We start from the raw sequence: 18872 nt of genomic DNA, 5'->3' as shown, positions 1-18872 counted from the left end.
ATATTTCACAAGAGAAGTGTGAGGGAAGAAGTGTCCAAAATGAAAAAAACATATTTCCACACAAAACAGAAAAACAAAAACAAGTACTTGACGAACAGTCGTTCATGAGACACAATGACCATGTGACTTCACAGATCAGTTAAAAACTCTTTATTTGTCGCGTACATCTTCTGCGGTTTCAGCTCTCTACTTTTGTCTATTTAAGCAAAGCATGAAGCAGCAAAACATCTACAGACCTCATGTGATGAAATGTACTATTTCATTGCCTTCATTTCCTTGAAATTTTCTTCTTTAACTCTTCCTCATACATCTTCATCTTATATATTATTGTCATGTCAGACAGGGGTATTTTGGTACCATCAGATTTTTCAGTTTCCAGCATTTTGAGAGGTTACTGGTTTTCACCTCAAATATTTGGGTAACTTGATGACTTCATTTAACAATGAAGTAGCAATGTTACATTATAATTATGATGACTTATTTCCTTTTGATGATGATAATCAAGGACAGTTAGCGCTCGTGTGTACACGGGCGCTCATTATGAACAATTACACTTGGTCTTTTAGGCTGTGGCTGGCTTTTCTGCCTCTGGCTCTGTGCCCGGGGTCGCAGCGGATGCGTCGCCCACCTGAGCGAGCTGGAAGAGTTTCATCATCTTTTCTTTAGTCTCCAACAATGTCTCCTTCACTCCCTTCTCCAGGATGTATCCCTCTGTCTCGATCTCCATATTCTCCTGACCCAACACACCCTCCATTGCAGTCTGCAGGTAGCGCAGACTCACTAGAATGGACATCTGAGGACCAAGGAGATACAGAGGTCAGAGTTCAAATGACATTAGGACATTTTCTTCTTTAAAGAGTCTTCATCAAGTGATAGTTTAGCCATAAATTAAAATTCTGTTATTTGCTCACCCTCGTTGTTGCAAACCAGATGTTTGTTTTCAACAAAAGATGATATTTTGAAGAGTATTTTTGGGGTCCGAAACAACATCGGACTCATTTGACTTTCAATGTATGGACAAAGAAACACTGAGACATTTTTAAATATATATATATTATTTTGTGTTATTCAGGTTTATAAAGACACAAGGGTGACTAAATAGTAACAGAATTTTAATTTTCAGGTGAACTATCTCTTTAAAGAGTTTCTCTCTCTCCTGTACACAACATTTTGTTCAACTTTATACTAATATGAGGCTGGAACAACAAACAACACCTGAATTTATGAAGTAACAGCTAATAGTATGCAACATTGAATATCATACTACTTCAATATCATATTTTGTCAAAGCAAATCTAATTTTATTGGTGCTGGCAGCAGAAGTTGATTTTTCTGACTACTGAATTGGCAAATGAGGAGTGATGAGTCGTGCAATTAGTGTTACAAAAGCTGTGACTGTTATAAAAGCTGAGATAGGGATGTGGTTTTGGGTGCAAGTTATTTTTATGCTTAAATAATGAATATTGACACTTCTGAGTTCACAACTGTACTGCCAGCCTTTCCGGAAGTGTGTCAATATTAACTGAGTGATGAGAGTGTGAACGGTTCAATGTGTTGAGCACATTAGATTATACAATGTGTTATTCAAGGTTGACGCTTAAAATCATGTGGTTATTTTTTGCGGGAGTCCACTCCTCTGATGCAACTGGCACATATTATCACATACTTTTTAGGTTTATATGGTATAACATGTTTTTAATGTTGGTGTGTAACTGTAATGTTTAGTACTTCAATCTTGAAGGTGATGTAAACATTGTTCTGTTTAAAATATTATTTTGTGGTTCTGTTAGGTGACTAGACAGTGCACAAGTTACACACCTCACCTGTAAGATCATCCAATAGAGCTGTTCTGTTATTATGTCAATTTGGGCTATTTTGTAATGAGTTCCCATGGGAAGTTAAAATGTTTTTTTTAAGGATATTGATTTTGTGGTTTATGAGTAAAATAAATTCTGGTTAGCATTGCTTAAAGAGCCTTTAAATGTTTGGTTTGGTAAGATTGTTTTTGAAAGAAGTCTCTTATGCTCACCAATGATGCATTTATGACTATAATTTATCTTGGACAACAAAACATGAAAGTCTTTTCAAATGATGTCTGACACAGATCTTATTTTACTCAAATCAAAAACTTAAAAATACCCTCAGAACTCATGGCTCAGAAACACAAATTCTTTAAAAAGTCTAATTACTATTCATTCAACCCATTAATCAGCCCATACCTGGAGAAGGAAAAAAAGCAGAACACAAGGGCCGATGGTGTTCATTAAACCCATGTAGTATTTGACAAGGGCCTGGCGGCAACCTCGGTTGTACAGGTTTAACTCTTCAGTCTGATACTCGTAGTTGTAATGGGCAGAATTGTCCAGGAGACTGTTCTGGATGCAGGGCCGCGGGGAGGCGGGGTTACAGCAGCTGAATGGGACCCCATCCACCAGATATCGGCCATCTACGTTACTCCTCACGCGACTGTGTCGGAAAAATGGAATAGACAGAAATGTAAGACTATGTATGATGCAATTATAGGTATAAATTTCCTAGTTTTGTTATCATTGATTCTGTAACTCTTTATTGACTTTCTGATCAATGCGCCAGGCTCATGCACACATGCGTAATTGATTTGCGAGTAGGGATTGGCCTTTCTTCATCTGGTGATGACATCCTGTTTCAGAACATGACATTCTAAATTCTGATTAATCTTGGAAGCTAAAAGAAAGCATTTGGAATGTTTTCCTTATTTGAATACTTTGCAGTTTCTGAAACCTTTTGACTGATTTTTTTTTGACTCACTCTTTCACTTCTTTGGATGTAAAGTCCAGGTAGCGATTGCTGATCCATTGTATCTCAAACCAGTCCCTGTAGTTGGTATTACCACAGCACTGGAACTCAATCTGTAAACGGTCAATAGTCTCCTTCTGGAAGCAACGGCCTGGTGTGTCTGTGTCCTGTAGAGATATTTAACATTAAATAACAGCTACATAGTTCATTAAAAGAAATATGTATGACTTGGAATTGAAATCCCTCAATTCAATGTCAAATTCTATATATTCTTTTGATTTTATATTATGTACATTGTATATTATGTTGTTCTGCCTTTGGAAACATTTGTTTGAATCAAGTCTCTAGAGACAAAAATGGCAAAATATTTATTGGTCTTTTAATGGTCTTAACTATTTTATCACATCACAAATCACTGATCAGAATATCATGTAAAGGCTTTTCCCCAACTTGCAGACTTTTTTTTTTCCAGGTAGAAGAGTCAGTGTTGTTTCACTCATTGTTAATGGCTTCAAACTGTTCATGAGTAGTTGAAAAATGTCTCCCAGTTCGTTTGAGTTTAATGTGAGACCAAATATTCACTATAGGGTTCAAATCTGGACTCTGATCAGGCCAAAACATGAGCCTGATGGACTTGTTCTCAAGCCACTTCTTGGTTGTCTTTGCAGTTTGCAAGAGCATTGAAAAATAACATCTGAACATTCCTCTTTAGACAACAACTTTTCATCAGGCTTCTCACACAATGACACCTCTTCAACTCATTGTGATTCATCTGTTTAATTGTGATTCATCACTCCAAACACAACTTCCTATATTTTGCCATGAACTTCATTCTGTCTTTGATGTTTTTCTGAGACATCAATGGCTTTTTAAGCATTTGCTTAAAGTTTGCTAATTTCCTGACCAATAATTTGTGGTTAAGACAATTAAAAGCGCAGTGTTTAGCCATTTTGGGCTTGGGCGATTTTTTATTTATTTATTGGACTCTTGAATACTTACTTTTTAGATGTCTATAGAGCTCTGAAATGCCATATTTATTCATTAATAAACTGTGAATAATTTAATATACATGACAACAAATTGCTGTTAAATGACTTTGTTAATTGTCTTTCTCTCACCAACCTTGTAGAAACGGATGCCATTCTTCAGCCCAATCTTCAGAGACTCCTCCAGGCTGGGCTGCAGGGCAAAGCTCAGAATCATGGCAACCAGCAGCAGGGAGGAGAAGAAGACAGAAATGCAGAAGAACGGAGGAAGAAACGTCTTCCAGCGTGGGAAACGCGAGAGGTCCAGTGAGTCATGGCAGACTTTGCCAGCACAGATGTTGATGCCCACTGATGCTAACCCCACTGCCATCAGCAGATTTGGCACAATGTGGATGTCCATATTGTGCATCACCTGTATAGAGTGAGAAGGGTTGAGTATCCTTCTATCCTGTTTTCAGCAGTTATGTAGATGAACATCCAGAACAATGTTAAAAAAGTTAACCTACTATTAAACAAATACAAAGTTCTGTCATGAAACTCTAAAAGGTGCCGACTGATAGGTCCCCTAAGGGTTAGTTCACCCCAAAATGAAAATTCTGTCATTTATTACTCACCCTCATGTCTTTCCACATGCACCCGTAAGATCTTCGTTCATCTTCAGAACAGAAATTAAGATATTTTTGATGAAATCTGAGAGCTGTCTGACTCAATTTAACCACCACTTTCAAGGTCCAGAAAGGTACTAAAGACATTGTTAAAATAGTCGATGTGACTGCAGTGGTTCAACCTTAATGTAATGAAGCGACGAGATTACTCAAAAACAAAACAAAAATGATGACTTTATTCAACAATATCTTCTCTTCTGTGTCATTCTCATACATTGTTTAGATTCAGCGCTTCCAGGTTGTACGTCAGAGCGCCGGCTTAGTATCACATGAGCAGCACGATGCATTTGTGTGATGTTGACACAGGAGCCGGCCAATAATGAGTCGCCGTTCTGATGTAGAACCCGGAAGCGCTGAATATAAACAGCGTATGAGTATGACACAGAAGAGAAGATATTGTTGAATAAAGCTGTCATTTTTGTTTTGTTTTTGCGCACAAAAAGTATTCTTGTCGCTTCATAATTAAGGTTGAACCACTGCAGTCACATCCACTTTTTAACGATGGCTTTAGTACATTTCTGGACCTTGAAAGTGGTGGTTAAATTGCTGTCATATACCTCTCGGATTTCATCAAAAATATCTTAATTTGTGTTCCAAAGATGAACAAAGGTCTTATGGGTTTGGCACAACATGAGGGTGAGTAATTAATGACAGAATTTTCATTTTGGGGTGAACTAACCCTTTAAATTCTCCCTGCATCTACATGTAGCCTACAGACATGACCGAAAGTTTGAAGTTATCTATTGTTATATTATATAATGTTGATCTTATTCACATAATGCTTCTGTTTAACAGGTGTGGGATAATAATAGTTTTTCCCACAATGCTCTATTCACTCAGTATCAGGTTTCATTGTGAGGTTTATTAACTTCATAATAGATACAAGCTGAGGTATTGGTTCACAGTAGAGGACCTTATCTGAGTGCCAATCCTCAGATTATGTGAGATTATTCCTCTCAACAAGACAGCTTAGGCCTGTAACACTTGTTGACAATTGAAAGGGTAAATGAAAGTAGTAGTAGCATTGTACATATGGTAAATAATATCTGCAAAAATAGCAAACTATTGTTTAAGACAAATGGCATACGCCTAGTTTTGTAAAACTGTTAAGCGTGATATGAAACACTGAGCGCATTTCTGATTATCCTTTCACGCACTTTATAGATCCTAATGGACTGTAATGGCAGGCACACTACAATACGTTATGTTTCCATTTATGTTCTTGGCAAACAAGCATGTATCTAGGGATACATTAGTACATCTCATTCTTCATTTTTAGGTTCTATTTCATTTTATTAATAAGGAAAAGTTCCATTACCTCTGATCTGCGATATAGCTCAGTTTTAAGGAAGACTCCCATAGCAAAGGTGATGGCTCCAGAGAACATAGCCACCCATGAAAGCAGCCACAGACCCTGGGCTAGACGCACCCTCTTTTGGAAGGGGAACTTAAGTTTTAACAACACCATGCTGCTTAGGAAGAGGTGTAGGATAGGGAGAGAGGGAAGTTTAGATTGCAGAAGAGGAATTTAATAGAGGTCATGCATTATCAGTATCCAGCTCAGCAAATAATCTTAGGTAAATTCCTATAGTGTCAAAAGGTTTTGTTAAATCTAAAAACAAGGAACAGGACTGTGCAAGTATCTCCAGATTACTCATTAATCACCTTCAAAATATTTCAGATATAACAAATACAAGGGTGTGAGACGAAAAAATTTTTTGATGTTGAATTTAAATTACAGTATAGGTTGTTTACAAGATGATCTGATTTTAATTTGTGCAAAAGAAAAAAAAAATGAATTACCTTTAAGAATGTTTGAGTGCCCTTTTCTTCAGACCCTGAGCCTTCAATATGCCTCCTACAGTTTGGCAGCCATTTTGACAAGGGCTTAAAAATATGATATTGAGTATTATGGCTTGAGTGTCATAATCTCCTATCCTCATGTCTGATCCTATTAGACCAACTCCACCAATGAGAATCCAGGCCAGTGTCCTCTAAGCAAACCTGCCCTTGGTCAACAGGTCCAGAAAGAGTGCCAGAGGGAGGGGTTTGATGCAAGGTGTGCCATGTAATGGACTGACAACCCGTGAAACCGAAATAAACACAGAAAACAGGAATGACAGAATGTGACACACATTTTAACCCTGTGAGCATCAATAAATGGCAGGGTCAGAAATAAATGAGGACTCAGGGCAAAAATGTCATCAGAAGTGACAATAATGACCCACATATTAAAAACATAGTAGCAAAACTTGCGAACTTTTAACTTTTAACATTTGGTATATTTCCAAATTTTATATGATATGATATATTTAGGGTTAGTTCACCCAAAAATGAAAATTCTGTCATTTGTTACTTACCCTCATGCCGTTTCACACCCGTAAGACCTTCGTTAATCTTTGGAACACAAAATATTTTAGTTGAAATCCGATGGCTCCGTGAGGCCTCCATAGGGAGCAATGTCACTTCCTCTCTCAAGATCCATAAAGGTACTAAAACATATTTAAATCAGTTCATGCGAGTACAGTGGCTATATGTTAATATTATAAAGCGACAAGAATATTTTTGGTGCGGCAAAAAACAAAATAACGACTTATTTAGTGATGACCGATTTCAAAACACTGCTTCAAAACAAAGCATTGGAGTGAATCAGAGTGTATCGAATCATGAATCGGATCGCGGGTCAAACTCATAGACAGTAAAAAAAAAAACTATTTTTTACAGTCAATGGTCAAACCGCCAAACTGCTGAAATCACGTGACTTTGGCGCTCCAAACTGATTCAAAATGCTCCGATGCTTCCTGAAGCATTGTTTTAAAATCGGCATCACTAAATAAGTAGTTATTTTGTTTTGTTTTTTTCCGTACTAAAAGTATTCTCGTCGCTTTACATTATTAATATTGAGCCACTGTACTCACATGAATTAATTTAGATATGTTTTTAGTACCTTTATGGATCTTGACAGAGGAAGTGACATTGCTCCCTATGGAGGCCTCACGGAGCCATCGGATTTACGGGTGTGAAACGACATGAGGGTAAGTAATAAATGACAGAATTTTCATTTTTGGGTGAACTAACCCTTTAACATATTTCATATTGTATATTATATTGTAGGCCAATCTTGGGATGGGGTACAACGTAGTCGTGTGTCAATGCTGGCTATCTGCATTTGCTGGCGCAGAGGTGAATGTTAATGTGTGTCTATATGAAGTGTTTTTTTACAGTGTGTAGATCTAAATCTACTGTGACTATACAGAATATAGATGCTCTATATTATAACACCAGGAATGGATCATTTGAAATATAACAAAGCAGTATTGATCATGTGATGTTTATTTAATTTAAACTTGAATTCGGTTGAAGTAATTGGATGTCACAAAAATTGGATGTCATACTGTGTTTTATATGGATATAAAGACACCAAATTTAATATAGACAAATATAAACAATTCTTAAATGCAGAGCAAATTTGCATGCAAGTCTTTATTAATATATTTCAGGATATTATACAATAAAATTATATGGTTATATGGCTAATTTTAATTCTAGCAGTAATTATAACTTGCAGTCTATGAGTTATAGATTTTAGAATCACAACAATGAAAACTTTGCTTAATGTTAATTTATACAATAAACAGACACACAAACATTAATGGTCTCAGCTGCTAATTTACATATTTCATAGAAGTTCTATTCGCTCTTCAGTTTCATTTTTTTAACTAGCAAACATTAAGCAGTTAAAGATAAATTAATAAGATATTAAAAATATTACTTTTCCCAAGCAGCTCTTTGACAGGAAATTTGGTTATCAATAAAATAATATGATTGGAACACATAGTTCTAACTATATTATTTTATTGATTACCAGTTTTTCAGAATATACAAGACAAAAAGTGCAAACAGGTATAAAAACACAAACACAGAGAATGCCTTTCACATATGTATGTATGTATGTATGTATTTAACCACAAATCAAAGCAGGAATCCTTAAAACTAAATGATTTCAATTTATATAGCACAAAACCAGATGGTATACTTATTTGCATACAACAATTGTACCAACAAAGGTCCATTAGAGCTACAGTTATTTGCATGCTTCCTGCAGTATTGGTAATGGGGGACAATATTGAGATTTTCATCCAGTTCTTATATCTTTTACCATATAAACTTCAGATTGAATGTTACTCTTTTCCTTCTGTTAGTTCTCTGGCCCCCATCACTGCTTCTAAACTATCTTTCCCTTCACCATCATGCACTGGAGGAGGAATATGGTTCAAAAACTCATTCAGCATCCTCTGAGCAGTGAAATGGCTGAAATCAATGGAGTCTTTCCCCACCATGACGGTTCCTTCTCCACCTGTCTGTCTGTTGAGCCTCATCTCATCTAGGTTATATGGGTTTGGAGGAACAATGCGGATCTCTGTGTTCATGGCTAAATGATGCATTTGATGACTTGGGGCCTTTGTATCTGCCATCGTTTTGTGGATTGGCACATGATCAATAAAAGGAAAAAGAAGTTGTGAGTCACTTCCTTTAACTACACTTTGTTCTGTCCCTGCCCATGGATCATGATCATGTTTCCATGGCAGAAAGGCTGTGGCAGGCTGTTGTCTGTCACCTGAGCATGTCTCTCCAGTCTGTGGCCATTCAAAAACTTCCCTTTTTCCTCCAGATGGTTGGTTGTTTCTGTCTGATTGGTTGTTATCAGGGTGGCCTGGAGATGTTTGAGGACATAAGAAGTGTTCCAGTCTTTCCTGGGAGTCAAAGTGATTTTTCAACAACTCACCAATCAATGAGTGAACCTGAGGAAAGATGATAACCCATAGAAAAATCAAAAGATTTTTATTTTATTTTTTTTTTTATAATAAATGATTTTTTCCATGGACATATTATTTTTTTAAATTCATGTGCCCTTGTCATTTTTGATCAAAATAACTTCCCCTCCCTCTTAAAGCGTCATTGCTTCTCTTCTCTGATGACGTGTTTTTCGATGCGAGAGCCGGACGACCTGACACTCACATGAGATCACAGCATTAGTCCCTGCCCAATTTTTCAGTGGCATTGGTTTCAGAAGTTTTTTTTTTTGTTTGTTTGTTTTTTTCCAGATAATTTTTTCCTATAGGGAAGTCTTTGTTAAAGCATTATAAGCTATGAACCAAACCAACCAGCTATGAGGTTAAAGCAAAAACCTTTGAGACTGTGTACTTAATGGCTTTAGGGAAAGAACAACAATCCCATGAAGCATTGCAAACAGCAAAATCGATTTAAAATCATTGACAAAATCTAAAAAATGTTGAACATATATATGTATATATATATAAAACTTTCAGTTTATTGCAAAATATGCATATATACCTCATTACCTCTTTGCCACATTTTGCTTGTCGTAGCTCTCTGATTGGTGGAAATTTCTGTACAGCATCATGGGTAATGTAGTTTTTCATGATAAATTCCAATGTTAAACATGATTGTAATAGCATATTTAAAATAGCATATTTAAAAGTAACAGATGGCTTTGACAAAAGCAAATGCCAAAGATTATCAACTTTGTAGCTTACAGTTGGGCTGTCCTTAAAGGTTTAAAAATTATTGTTAAAAATCTCTATAGAGAAAATGAAAGGAATTTTTATTATATTATATATTATATATTATACAGAAATGGATTTTATCCATTTCTGATGGACAAAATCAAGTCCAGCCCAACATTTTATCTTTGTTTCTTGGAGACTTTAACATTCAAATTCAATATATTTATATAAATATATAATGTCCTTTTCATGTTCCTCCCCGTTCAGGACATGGAAATGCATATAAAAAATCATCTATTATACTACAATTAAATATTATGGGCTTATAATATTTTAGGCTTATATTATACACTACTATAAGCTGTTTAGTGTGGAATTGATTACTTGTCCAAAAAATGGAAGACGTGGGGCATCTGTTTGTTTTATTTGTCTGTGTGTTGCACCTACATTGATGGTTTCCAGAGAGTTGATGGTTTTCTGAGCAGTTTCCAGCTGTTTAGTCAGATCCACAACTCTCTGCATGAGGAACTTCCTCTCTGAGTCCAAGCTGTCTACCTGTCAAAATACAGTAAAAAAAAAATACTGCTTAAATGTAACACGTGACGGTATTTCTGCAGAAGAAACATTTCAGCAGATGTGAATTTACATTTTTAAGAGCGCAACGCAAAGGAAACCATAAGGCCTGAACACAGCACTATAGAGGGGCACTTCATGTACAAATCTAATAAAGTAACATTCAAGAGCTTGTTTGTAGAATGATCATATATGTGTATCTTTTGCAGCAACCAGTGTTTTCTTGTTGTTCATATTTTCTAGATTTGTTTAGTTTCCACATATGTTGTAAACTTTAAGTATAAATCTCATATCTGTCCAAAATTATGTTTTGTTCCTACCTTAGAAGTCTTGACCTTCTCTGCTGTATCCAACATGTAAAATTGTAAAATGTCATAATAGTTCTATTAAATTAATTTACACTTCATCGCAATAATAATAATAAAAAAACAGTGTAATTATTAGTTAATTTTAACAATTTAGGTTACATTTGATTTTTTTTTAACTGCAAAAAATGATAATTTTGATGTTTATTATTTAAAAAATTGTTTAAAAATGTATTTAATGTTGACTGTCTATTGCATGAAATTGACAAATGTACAAAAAATAGGTCTAAACTGTATTTAGTCATAAATTTTACAAAGGTTGAAAAAACTACAAACTTCATAAAATAAAATGAGAATAAAACCGCTCATATTATTTAGCTAACATTCTAAGACTGACATTTTGCGCCTTCTTTCACAGACCTTTTATTTATACATTTTCTTTCTGATCCTATTTTGTACTGTTTTTGTGGAAAGTGCGTCCTACAACTCATGTTAATCTTACCGCAGATTTGAGTTTCTGCTCCAAGGCGCTGTTTGCCTGCTGAGAAACAGAATAGCTCTCCTGAAGCCTGCAAATGACACATCAGACAAAGAGAGAGAGTGGAGTGGTATCATTTTTAAGAACTGTTGCAAAAATGTTTGTTTTTCAATGTAGCATCTGTGGAGCTTAAATGCTGACCTTCTGTATTTCTCTTTGAAGCTACCTAACTCTGTCTTGGTACAGTGTAATTCTGCCTCCATGTTCTCAATGCATGCCACCGTCTGCAACAGGTTCTCATGCAGCTCTTTGTTGTACTCCTCCAGCATCCTGCAGTATATTACAGATCGATGTGTTTATGTCAGGAGGTAAACTGCTGATTTCTAGCAGCAGTTTACCTTCTACTCTATCATAAATCACTCGCAAAAAAAACAACAACAAAAAAAAAAAAACAGTGACTCTGTGTACTAGACAGATGAACAGAGAGATGAAAATAGAAACAATCGATATGGTACAAACTGGATGAGAGAGTTTAGGAAACTGAGCAGAGTCAAATGGGGGAAAGCTCTAGAATAAAAGCAAAATCAATAGTCTGCAATAACCAGACTAAGGGAAAACCACTTACTGAACTTTCTCCACAGAACCGACCGAATCCTGGGGGCAAGAGAAAAAAAAGAGGGGGGTGAAACAGTAAACAGAGGACAGAACAGAAAATAGAAAATTGATTTTAAAGTGATATAGTCAGGAAAGACCATTGATTTATGACTCTTCTGGTTCAGTTGTGTTAATCAACAGATATGGACACAATGAAGGGTATCCCTCATGCTTCCGGCTTTAGAGGTTAACCCAAGGCTATCCATAATTTGATTTGATTTTAATTAACCTTCATTTTGAAGCTGTGGTTGTTGTTGTTATAATTACATAAATGACTATTCTTCAAGATCAAATATTGAATCCTGTTACCCAGGTGTTTATGAGGGGAAAATGGTTAAACAGATATGCTTCTTCAATTTATGGAAAACATTTTATATCATTCAAAGGTTTAGGGTTGTTTTTTGTTTTTTTAAATAAGTCTCTTATGCTCACCAACACAGCATTTATTTTATTTAAAAACAAACAAACAATAATATTGTGAAATATTACAATTTAAAATAACTGTTTTCTATTTGGATATATTTTAAAATATCATTTATTCCTGCGATGGCAACGCTAAATTTTCAGCATCATTACTTTAGTCTTCAGTGTCACATGATCCTTCAGAAATCATTTTAATATGATGATTTGCTGCTCAAGAAACATTTCTGATTATTCTATTGAAAACATGTTGTTCAGTTATTTTTTTTCAGGATTGTTTGATGAATAGAAGTTTCAAAAGAAAAGCATTTATTTGAAGTAGAATACTTTTGCCTTTACTGAAAAAAAAAAAAAACTCATTGCAAAACAACATTTGGTCTGAAACTCATACTGAGTAATAGCATAATTTAGATTTTCATTTTTATATTGATTTGTAAATTGTATAAATTATCAGTCAGTTTTTATATTTGTTTTTAGTTGTATAAAATTGTATTTAATATGAAGTTTGTCAAATGTTTATTGCTAAATAAAAAGAAAATGATACAAATTCATCACATCTCAAATTTGGTTAACGGAGTCAATCATTTCAAACCTCATATTAAATTATTGGTACTGACTATTTGTTTATTTTTATTTTATTATTACGTTTTCTCAAAACATTTTTAAAACATTTCAGGCCCCATTTGGCCCAAAATATTGAGTTAAACATAAAAGAAGCTAAACAGAGAGGATGAACTTACCCTGTGTGGTTTAGACTGCCTCCTGTGTCCCATGTGTTTGGGTCTGTCACTTTTCTCTGAGCTGGTGGATGATTTACTTGACGGGGACTCTGACTCCAGCCCTGGGGCTTGCAGAGGAGACGGTGATCCCTTCTCTTGCTTAACCAAGGGCCTAAATGGGCTGTGACTACTTTGATGTCGCACTTTGTGTTTAGAGAGGTGGCGGTGGACAGATTCAGGGCTGGTGCTGGTGCCGTCAGTGAGCATCTGAGTATATTGCCTTTGGTGCTGTTTACCTGAGGTAGCCCCCTGTCTTTCAGCTTTAGAAGGATGGCGGGGTGGTGGTGAAGGAGGACTGATCATGCTTCGGTTGTGGTATTGGTCCTGATGTTGTTTGCTGGGTCTCTTATGTGATTGAGAGAGTGAGCTTGAATCTGTACCGGTTTTTCCCGAATCAGGTCTCTCGGCTCTGGTGGGCTGCTGTTTTGGTGACGACACGACGCTCTCCTGCTTGCCGCTGCGGTTTATGCGTTCTTCGTTAGGAGATTTTGGGGGGGTTGGTGTGGCTACGCCAAAAGAGCTAAGTGCACAGGGACTGATAACCTGCCTGGTGATCTCATCCAGAAATGCAGAGAACTGCATCTTCCCTTTCACAAAGGTATTACTCGCAGCTTCCGTAGAGATCTGCTTGGTTGTTTCTGTGACGTGCACCCTGGTGGAGAGCACTTCCATAGACTTGGCTTTTCTGAAGTTGCTACCTTTCTGTCCCTCATCTTTGTTTTTCAGAATACCTTTGCTGGGGAGCTGAATAGTTGATACAGCCTTCTTGGGAACCGCCCTGCCTCCGAGTGCGATGTCGACATTGCCACTAAAGGCAAGGCTTTGTCCCAGGCTTGCAGTTTTGTAAAGTGGCCCATGATCTATGTGTTGAGATTCTGCTGAGTAACAATCATTGTGACTATTTTGCAAAAGGCCCTCCTCGCTTCTGCTGTGGCCCCTGGAGAGTTTTGCCATCCCATGTCCATGCTGAGAACCGGGGAGCAGTTTGTCAGTGTTTTCCAGGCTGTGGCGGTGCCTCTGATCGCTGTGATCAAAAACAAAGTCCTCAGATTCTCTGTTGTTGATTTTCCTTTGAACCTCAGAGATGTTGGAGCAGGACAGGGAATACTGGGGTTTGTGCATGAGATACGTCTCATCATCCAGGCTGGGCTCTGAGGTCCAAGATGGAGATGAAGAATTGGAGGAGGAGGAGGACAGGCTGGAGGAAGACCTTTTAGTCAAGCTGTGGCGTTCTTCAGACACTTTAGGGTGCGCATGTGGATAAGAGTGATGCTGGTTGTCATGCTGGTTTTGAGTACGTCTATCATTGTGCTTTCCATGACTGCTTGAAGAGCTGCGACTGATTTAAAAGGGGTTCAGTAAGAAAATGAAATGAATAATAATGAAAATACTCTAACTATGTGATCTGTTCTTGTCATATAATGTCAATAAATCATACAATGATTTAAATTGTGTTGAATGATTCATTAAGTCTCAGTTTGGCAATATGAAAGACAAAGGAATACATTTTTTTGCAGGCCACAATATATATTTGGTAACACTTTATTTCAGTGGTCCAACAAATATAAAACAAATGCACACAATTGGTTTGTTGCATTCTTATCCTATATAATAGGCCTATATTATCCTATTCAACTATAATTAAATTACAACTTGTAATCATTGTGCCACATGACCAAAAAAAAGTATGAATATGGAAAGATGGCATCCGTATTACCAAAGATTATTTTAAAATTTGTTTAGTTAGTTAACAGTAACAACACTGACACATATCCCAAAAAGAAAGTTTAAGCACATACCTGTGTGATCCATGTTGGTGATAAGGGTTGTGATGGTAATGATGGTTTTGAGGATGCTGATGAGGTACGGGATGGGAATGTTTGTACATTTTGACCTCATCCTCTGAGGAGCCACGCACAGGTGTGAAGTATCTTTCCATGTCGTATAACTGCTACACTATCAGTATTTAGCAGTGTTACTCTATTGATGCCTCCCTTGTACTCTATGAAAGAAAACAAAATAATACGTGATCCTTGTAGCTTTTTGGAGTGTGTTTAAAATGTAAAGTTCCAGAAATTCGAAGAAAAAATTATCTTCTAAAGAAAAATATTCAAAAGTGCATCCGTTAACAAGTAGATGATTCTTCACCAGGAGTGCAGCAGGAGTGAAACAATTCTAATGCTGCCAAGGCACCTAATATCTGATTATGATGTAATGACTCCACATTGAACTCAATAAAAACCCACCCTCATGGGGAGAACACAGTTGGAACACAATCGATCTGGTTTGGTCAATCGATTTGGTGAAAGGACATTGCATTGTTATTTGGGTTACATACACAAAATGGGGTGAATGAAATTCATGGTGGCACTCAGTTACATCACAATAACAAGATTTATTTATTGGAAGACATTTATATTTATATTCACAGACAGAGAAATATTTTTTCCCTTGTACTTCTTCTTATAGACATTCATATCACACCCCATCACCTAGGTTATGTGAGGTTTAAACAACAGCTATATTTTGTTTATAAAGTATAAATATAACAGTATGAGCATTTTGTTCATTATTTTATCATTATTGTGTTTTTATTTTTATGACTATTGAATCTGATAATTAAAAATAAATGTAGTTAAGGCAAAAAAGTAATTAAAAATTGTGGAGAAAAAAAAATTACAGGACCTAAAATATCCATATACACAAAAGTGCTATATAGCACTAAAAGTGGTTCTTGGCTTGTAATCATGGGAACCACTTTTGGTGCTATGTAGCACCATATCTTTAAAGGTGCTCTACAGCACCTTTGTCAAATGGTGCTATGTAGAACCCATAAGAGATGCCATATCACATTTTATTTCTTCAACAAAAATGGTACTAAACAGCACCAACAGTGGTTCTTTGGCTTGTGAAGAACCTTTAAATGGGCTTAACAGGTTCTTTGTATGGCAGTGGTGCTATATAGCACCTTAACCACCCCAAAGAACCGCAACCATACAGGGACTTAAGAGGTTCTGTATACAGTAGTGGTGCTATATAGCACTTTAACCACCCCAAAGAACCGCTGAAGAACCATACAGGGACTTAAGAGGTTCTGTATACAGTAGTGGTGCTATATAGCTAATCGAGCTAATGCAGCTTGATTGTAATTTCCGTCTATATACAAATTACGGCGAGCCGTGTTTGTATGCCGATGTAGGGTTGCACAGCCATGAGCATTAACAGTAGTGAAACATCCGCAATTGTTGATAGAAGGCTTGTTCGAGATGTGTCGGAGCACATCTGGCGGTTACAAGTTTCTTTTCGGTCAAGGTAACCCTGCCCCCAGCCCCTGACACAAGCGGTTCTTACTTCTAGCCCAGCAATGTTTTGGCGCTACTTACGAACCACTTTTTCTGGTTCGGAGCTGGTGCTTTGTGTGTCGAAAGACAAAGAACTGATTTGAAACTAGGCTCTGGCTCCGAACCAGCACTCAAACTGCCTTGGTGGAAAAGGGGTATCAGTCATCCCAAAGAACCACTGAAGAACCATACAGGGGCTTAACTGGTTCTGTATACAGTAGCGGTGCTATATAGCACCTCAGTCATCCCAAAGAACTGATGAAGAACCTCTGAAGCACCAATAGCCTATAGTGGGTTCCCAAAGATTACGAGCCAAAGAACCACTTTTAGTACTATATATATACTATATACTATATATATATATATATATATATATATATATATATATATATATATATATATATATATATATATATATATATTAGAGTGTACACAGTCAGATGTTAACCTAAAATCTCGAAGTTGATTAAAAAAACAGGATAAAACATTAAATGTCAGTCATCTTTGATTTGTCATGTTTTAAATGTTTAAAAGGCTTTTAATCTATAAGCCTACTTAAAGACTAAAATACAATATCTGTATATGTAATGTATTTTTCTTTTTATTCTTTGTCTGAGTTGTCTGTATCTGCAAATTCCCTTCATGACTCAGCATTCAGAAACATGCACTGTTCATTCTTTCTAGCTGGAAAGGCTCTGTAGATAACTTTTTAAATGCTGTTTCATCATATACGGGAAATAGTTGCTGTGAAACTACAACAAATATATTTTTGTAAATCCCGTTTTTGTCTATCACACTTTGGGCCTTTAGACCTGAAATGCTTTATATGAAAGACTGTTGAAATGGGCGACCATTCATTCCACTGAAACGGCCTTTTATGTGATAATGCTGATGAAGAAGAAGGTGTAAACGAGTCTGATTAACTTACAGGCTGAAGGTTTTCATTCAGGCTATTTAGAATGAATGTTTATTCATGTTCGACTGGACTTAGACTTTCCTTTGAATGTTCTGTGATTAGTGTAAGATTCGTGCCATCTAGTGGTTAACATGCAAATGAAATCCATACCCCGAACATCTAGATCTTTCTACACTTTGCCACATTCGTCACGTTTACAATTCATTTTAATTCAAAACATCATTTTGTGACGCAAAATTAACCGATGAAGTACATAAAACTCAGTCCATAGCTCAATTTTTATTAGCAGAGTATTGAAAAGTTATATTTGTATGTTGAACATGAAGACGAATCTGCAAACTCATTCCAAAGCTGCGCAAACAACGTGACCACAGCAGCTGCTAAGAATATTAAATTATTGTAAATCTTTAGGGATATAGCATTTAACTTTTTGTAGATTAAATATTGCATTTAACTTTGACGGTCCCTGAAACTTAATCCCCAAAATAATGTGTTTATTTAGCGCTGTGTACTATAAAACCATTTAACAGATGAATTACTAAGTGAACATTGAAAGCATTCTGCTGGCAAATTGCATGATGCATGTTTAGACATAAACAGGCAATCCACTGGTATTTCGTGTTTTTTAAGTGTATTTGTGTTGCCCATCCCCCTTCCCACTTGTAGCAGTCCTGTCCTGATGTGAACGTCAGCACAAATACCAGAGGAGACGTGCTGGAGGCCTCGTTTGCCCCGCACCCACCCTATTAATGTGACAAAGAAACGAATTTACTCAAACGTGTCAACTAACTCTTCAAATTCAGTTTAAATGTACATTTATTAATTTATCGGAAGCGGCTCACAAGAGTGTAAAAGTACAACAAAAGATGTATACCAAGTCAAAAACATTTGACAAAAGCTTTAATTTGTCATGATGGGCCATTGTTTTAACCTTGTAAAGCACAAGGTATACTTTTTGATCTCCGAAAATCCTGGATTGTTTTCGTAAAACGTTAGATCTGGGTTAAACCAGAACATTCTGGTATTTTTTCGAGTTGATCTATCATCTTTTTTTAAGCCAACAAATGTTACACGCAAGCGCATTAGGGCACTGCGGAAAAAAAGAAAAGAAGATCCGTGCACTGAAACCGGTTTGTGCTGGATTGAAAGAGGGGGTTTTAAGATCCATGTTGTATTCCTCCGCACTGCGCTTCTGACGTAATTGTTTCTGTTTGAAAAGTGCATTTGTGATGAATCACCCTGCGTTTCTGGGCAGCTCAACTGTGACCGTTGGTCTTACTTTATAAAACGGAAAGCGAATTTGGTGGGGGAATTCCTTATATAATTTACCAAATTCCCATGTAATCTACTTTTAATTTTGGGAAACATTTGTGTTCTAATTCGACCTTTTGTCCCATATGACGTGATGTTTTAACAAGTGTATTTAATATACAATGCATTATAAAAACATTA

The 18872-nt window shown here is 36.4% G+C and overlaps 2 protein-coding genes across 2 annotated transcripts; both read right to left on the bottom strand.

The window, feature by feature from the left end:
• Positions 1-272: 272 nt before the first annotated feature.
• rom1b (retinal outer segment membrane protein 1b) lies at positions 273-5912 on the bottom strand. The gene is made up of 5 exons (XM_067381354.1): positions 5745-5912; positions 3898-4173; positions 2788-2942; positions 2220-2466; positions 273-793 (listed from the first exon to the last, which is right to left on the bottom strand). Exons 1-5 carry the CDS (start codon positions 5892-5894, stop codon positions 563-565), a joined length of 1059 nt encoding a protein of 352 aa, XP_067237455.1. The 5' UTR covers positions 5895-5912; the 3' UTR covers positions 273-562.
• A 1591-nt stretch (positions 5913-7503) lies between these two features.
• Positions 7504-11690, bottom strand: si:ch211-276i12.4 (uncharacterized). The gene is made up of 4 exons (XM_067381366.1): positions 11512-11690; positions 11335-11401; positions 10402-10509; positions 7504-9228 (listed from the first exon to the last, which is right to left on the bottom strand). The coding sequence occupies exons 1-4, from the start codon at positions 11637-11639 to the stop codon at positions 8608-8610; spliced, it is 924 nt and encodes a 307-aa protein (XP_067237467.1). The 5' UTR covers positions 11640-11690; the 3' UTR covers positions 7504-8607.
• Positions 11691-18872: the final 7182 nt, after the last annotated feature.

Source organism: Chanodichthys erythropterus, chromosome 1, assembly GCF_024489055.1.
Source record: "Chanodichthys erythropterus isolate Z2021 chromosome 1, ASM2448905v1, whole genome shotgun sequence".
In the NCBI taxonomy this organism is placed as follows: domain Eukaryota; kingdom Metazoa; phylum Chordata; class Actinopteri; order Cypriniformes; family Xenocyprididae; genus Chanodichthys; species Chanodichthys erythropterus.
This window is presented reverse-complemented; position numbering and strand designations above follow the sequence as displayed.

What these genes read in the sequence shown, in the direction of transcription:
- rom1b (XM_067381354.1), bottom strand. Translation starts at nt 5,894, where the DNA reads ATGGTGTTGTTAAAACTTAAGTTCCCCTTCCAAAAGAGGGTGCGTCTA. An exon ending in ACATCCAAAGAAGTGAAAGA is followed by an intron (nt 2,467 to 2,787) that starts GTGAGTCAAAAA and finishes TTTCCGACACAG; the next exon opens with TCGCGTGAGGAGTAACGTAG. An exon ending in TGCTTTTTTTCCTTCTCCAG is followed by an intron (nt 794 to 2,219) that starts GTATGGGCTGAT and finishes CTTGGTCCTCAG; the next exon opens with ATGTCCATTCTAGTGAGTCT.
- si:ch211-276i12.4 (XM_067381366.1), bottom strand. Translation starts at nt 11,639, where the DNA reads ATGCTGGAGGAGTACAACAAAGAGCTGCATGAGAACCTGTTGCAGACG. An exon ending in TTCAAAGAGAAATACAGAAG is followed by an intron (nt 11,402 to 11,511) that starts GTCAGCATTTAA and finishes TGTCATTTGCAG; the next exon opens with GCTTCAGGAGAGCTATTCTG. An exon ending in ACTCTCTGGAAACCATCAAT is followed by an intron (nt 9,229 to 10,401) that starts GTAGGTGCAACA and finishes ATCTTTCCTCAG; the next exon opens with GTTCACTCATTGATTGGTGA.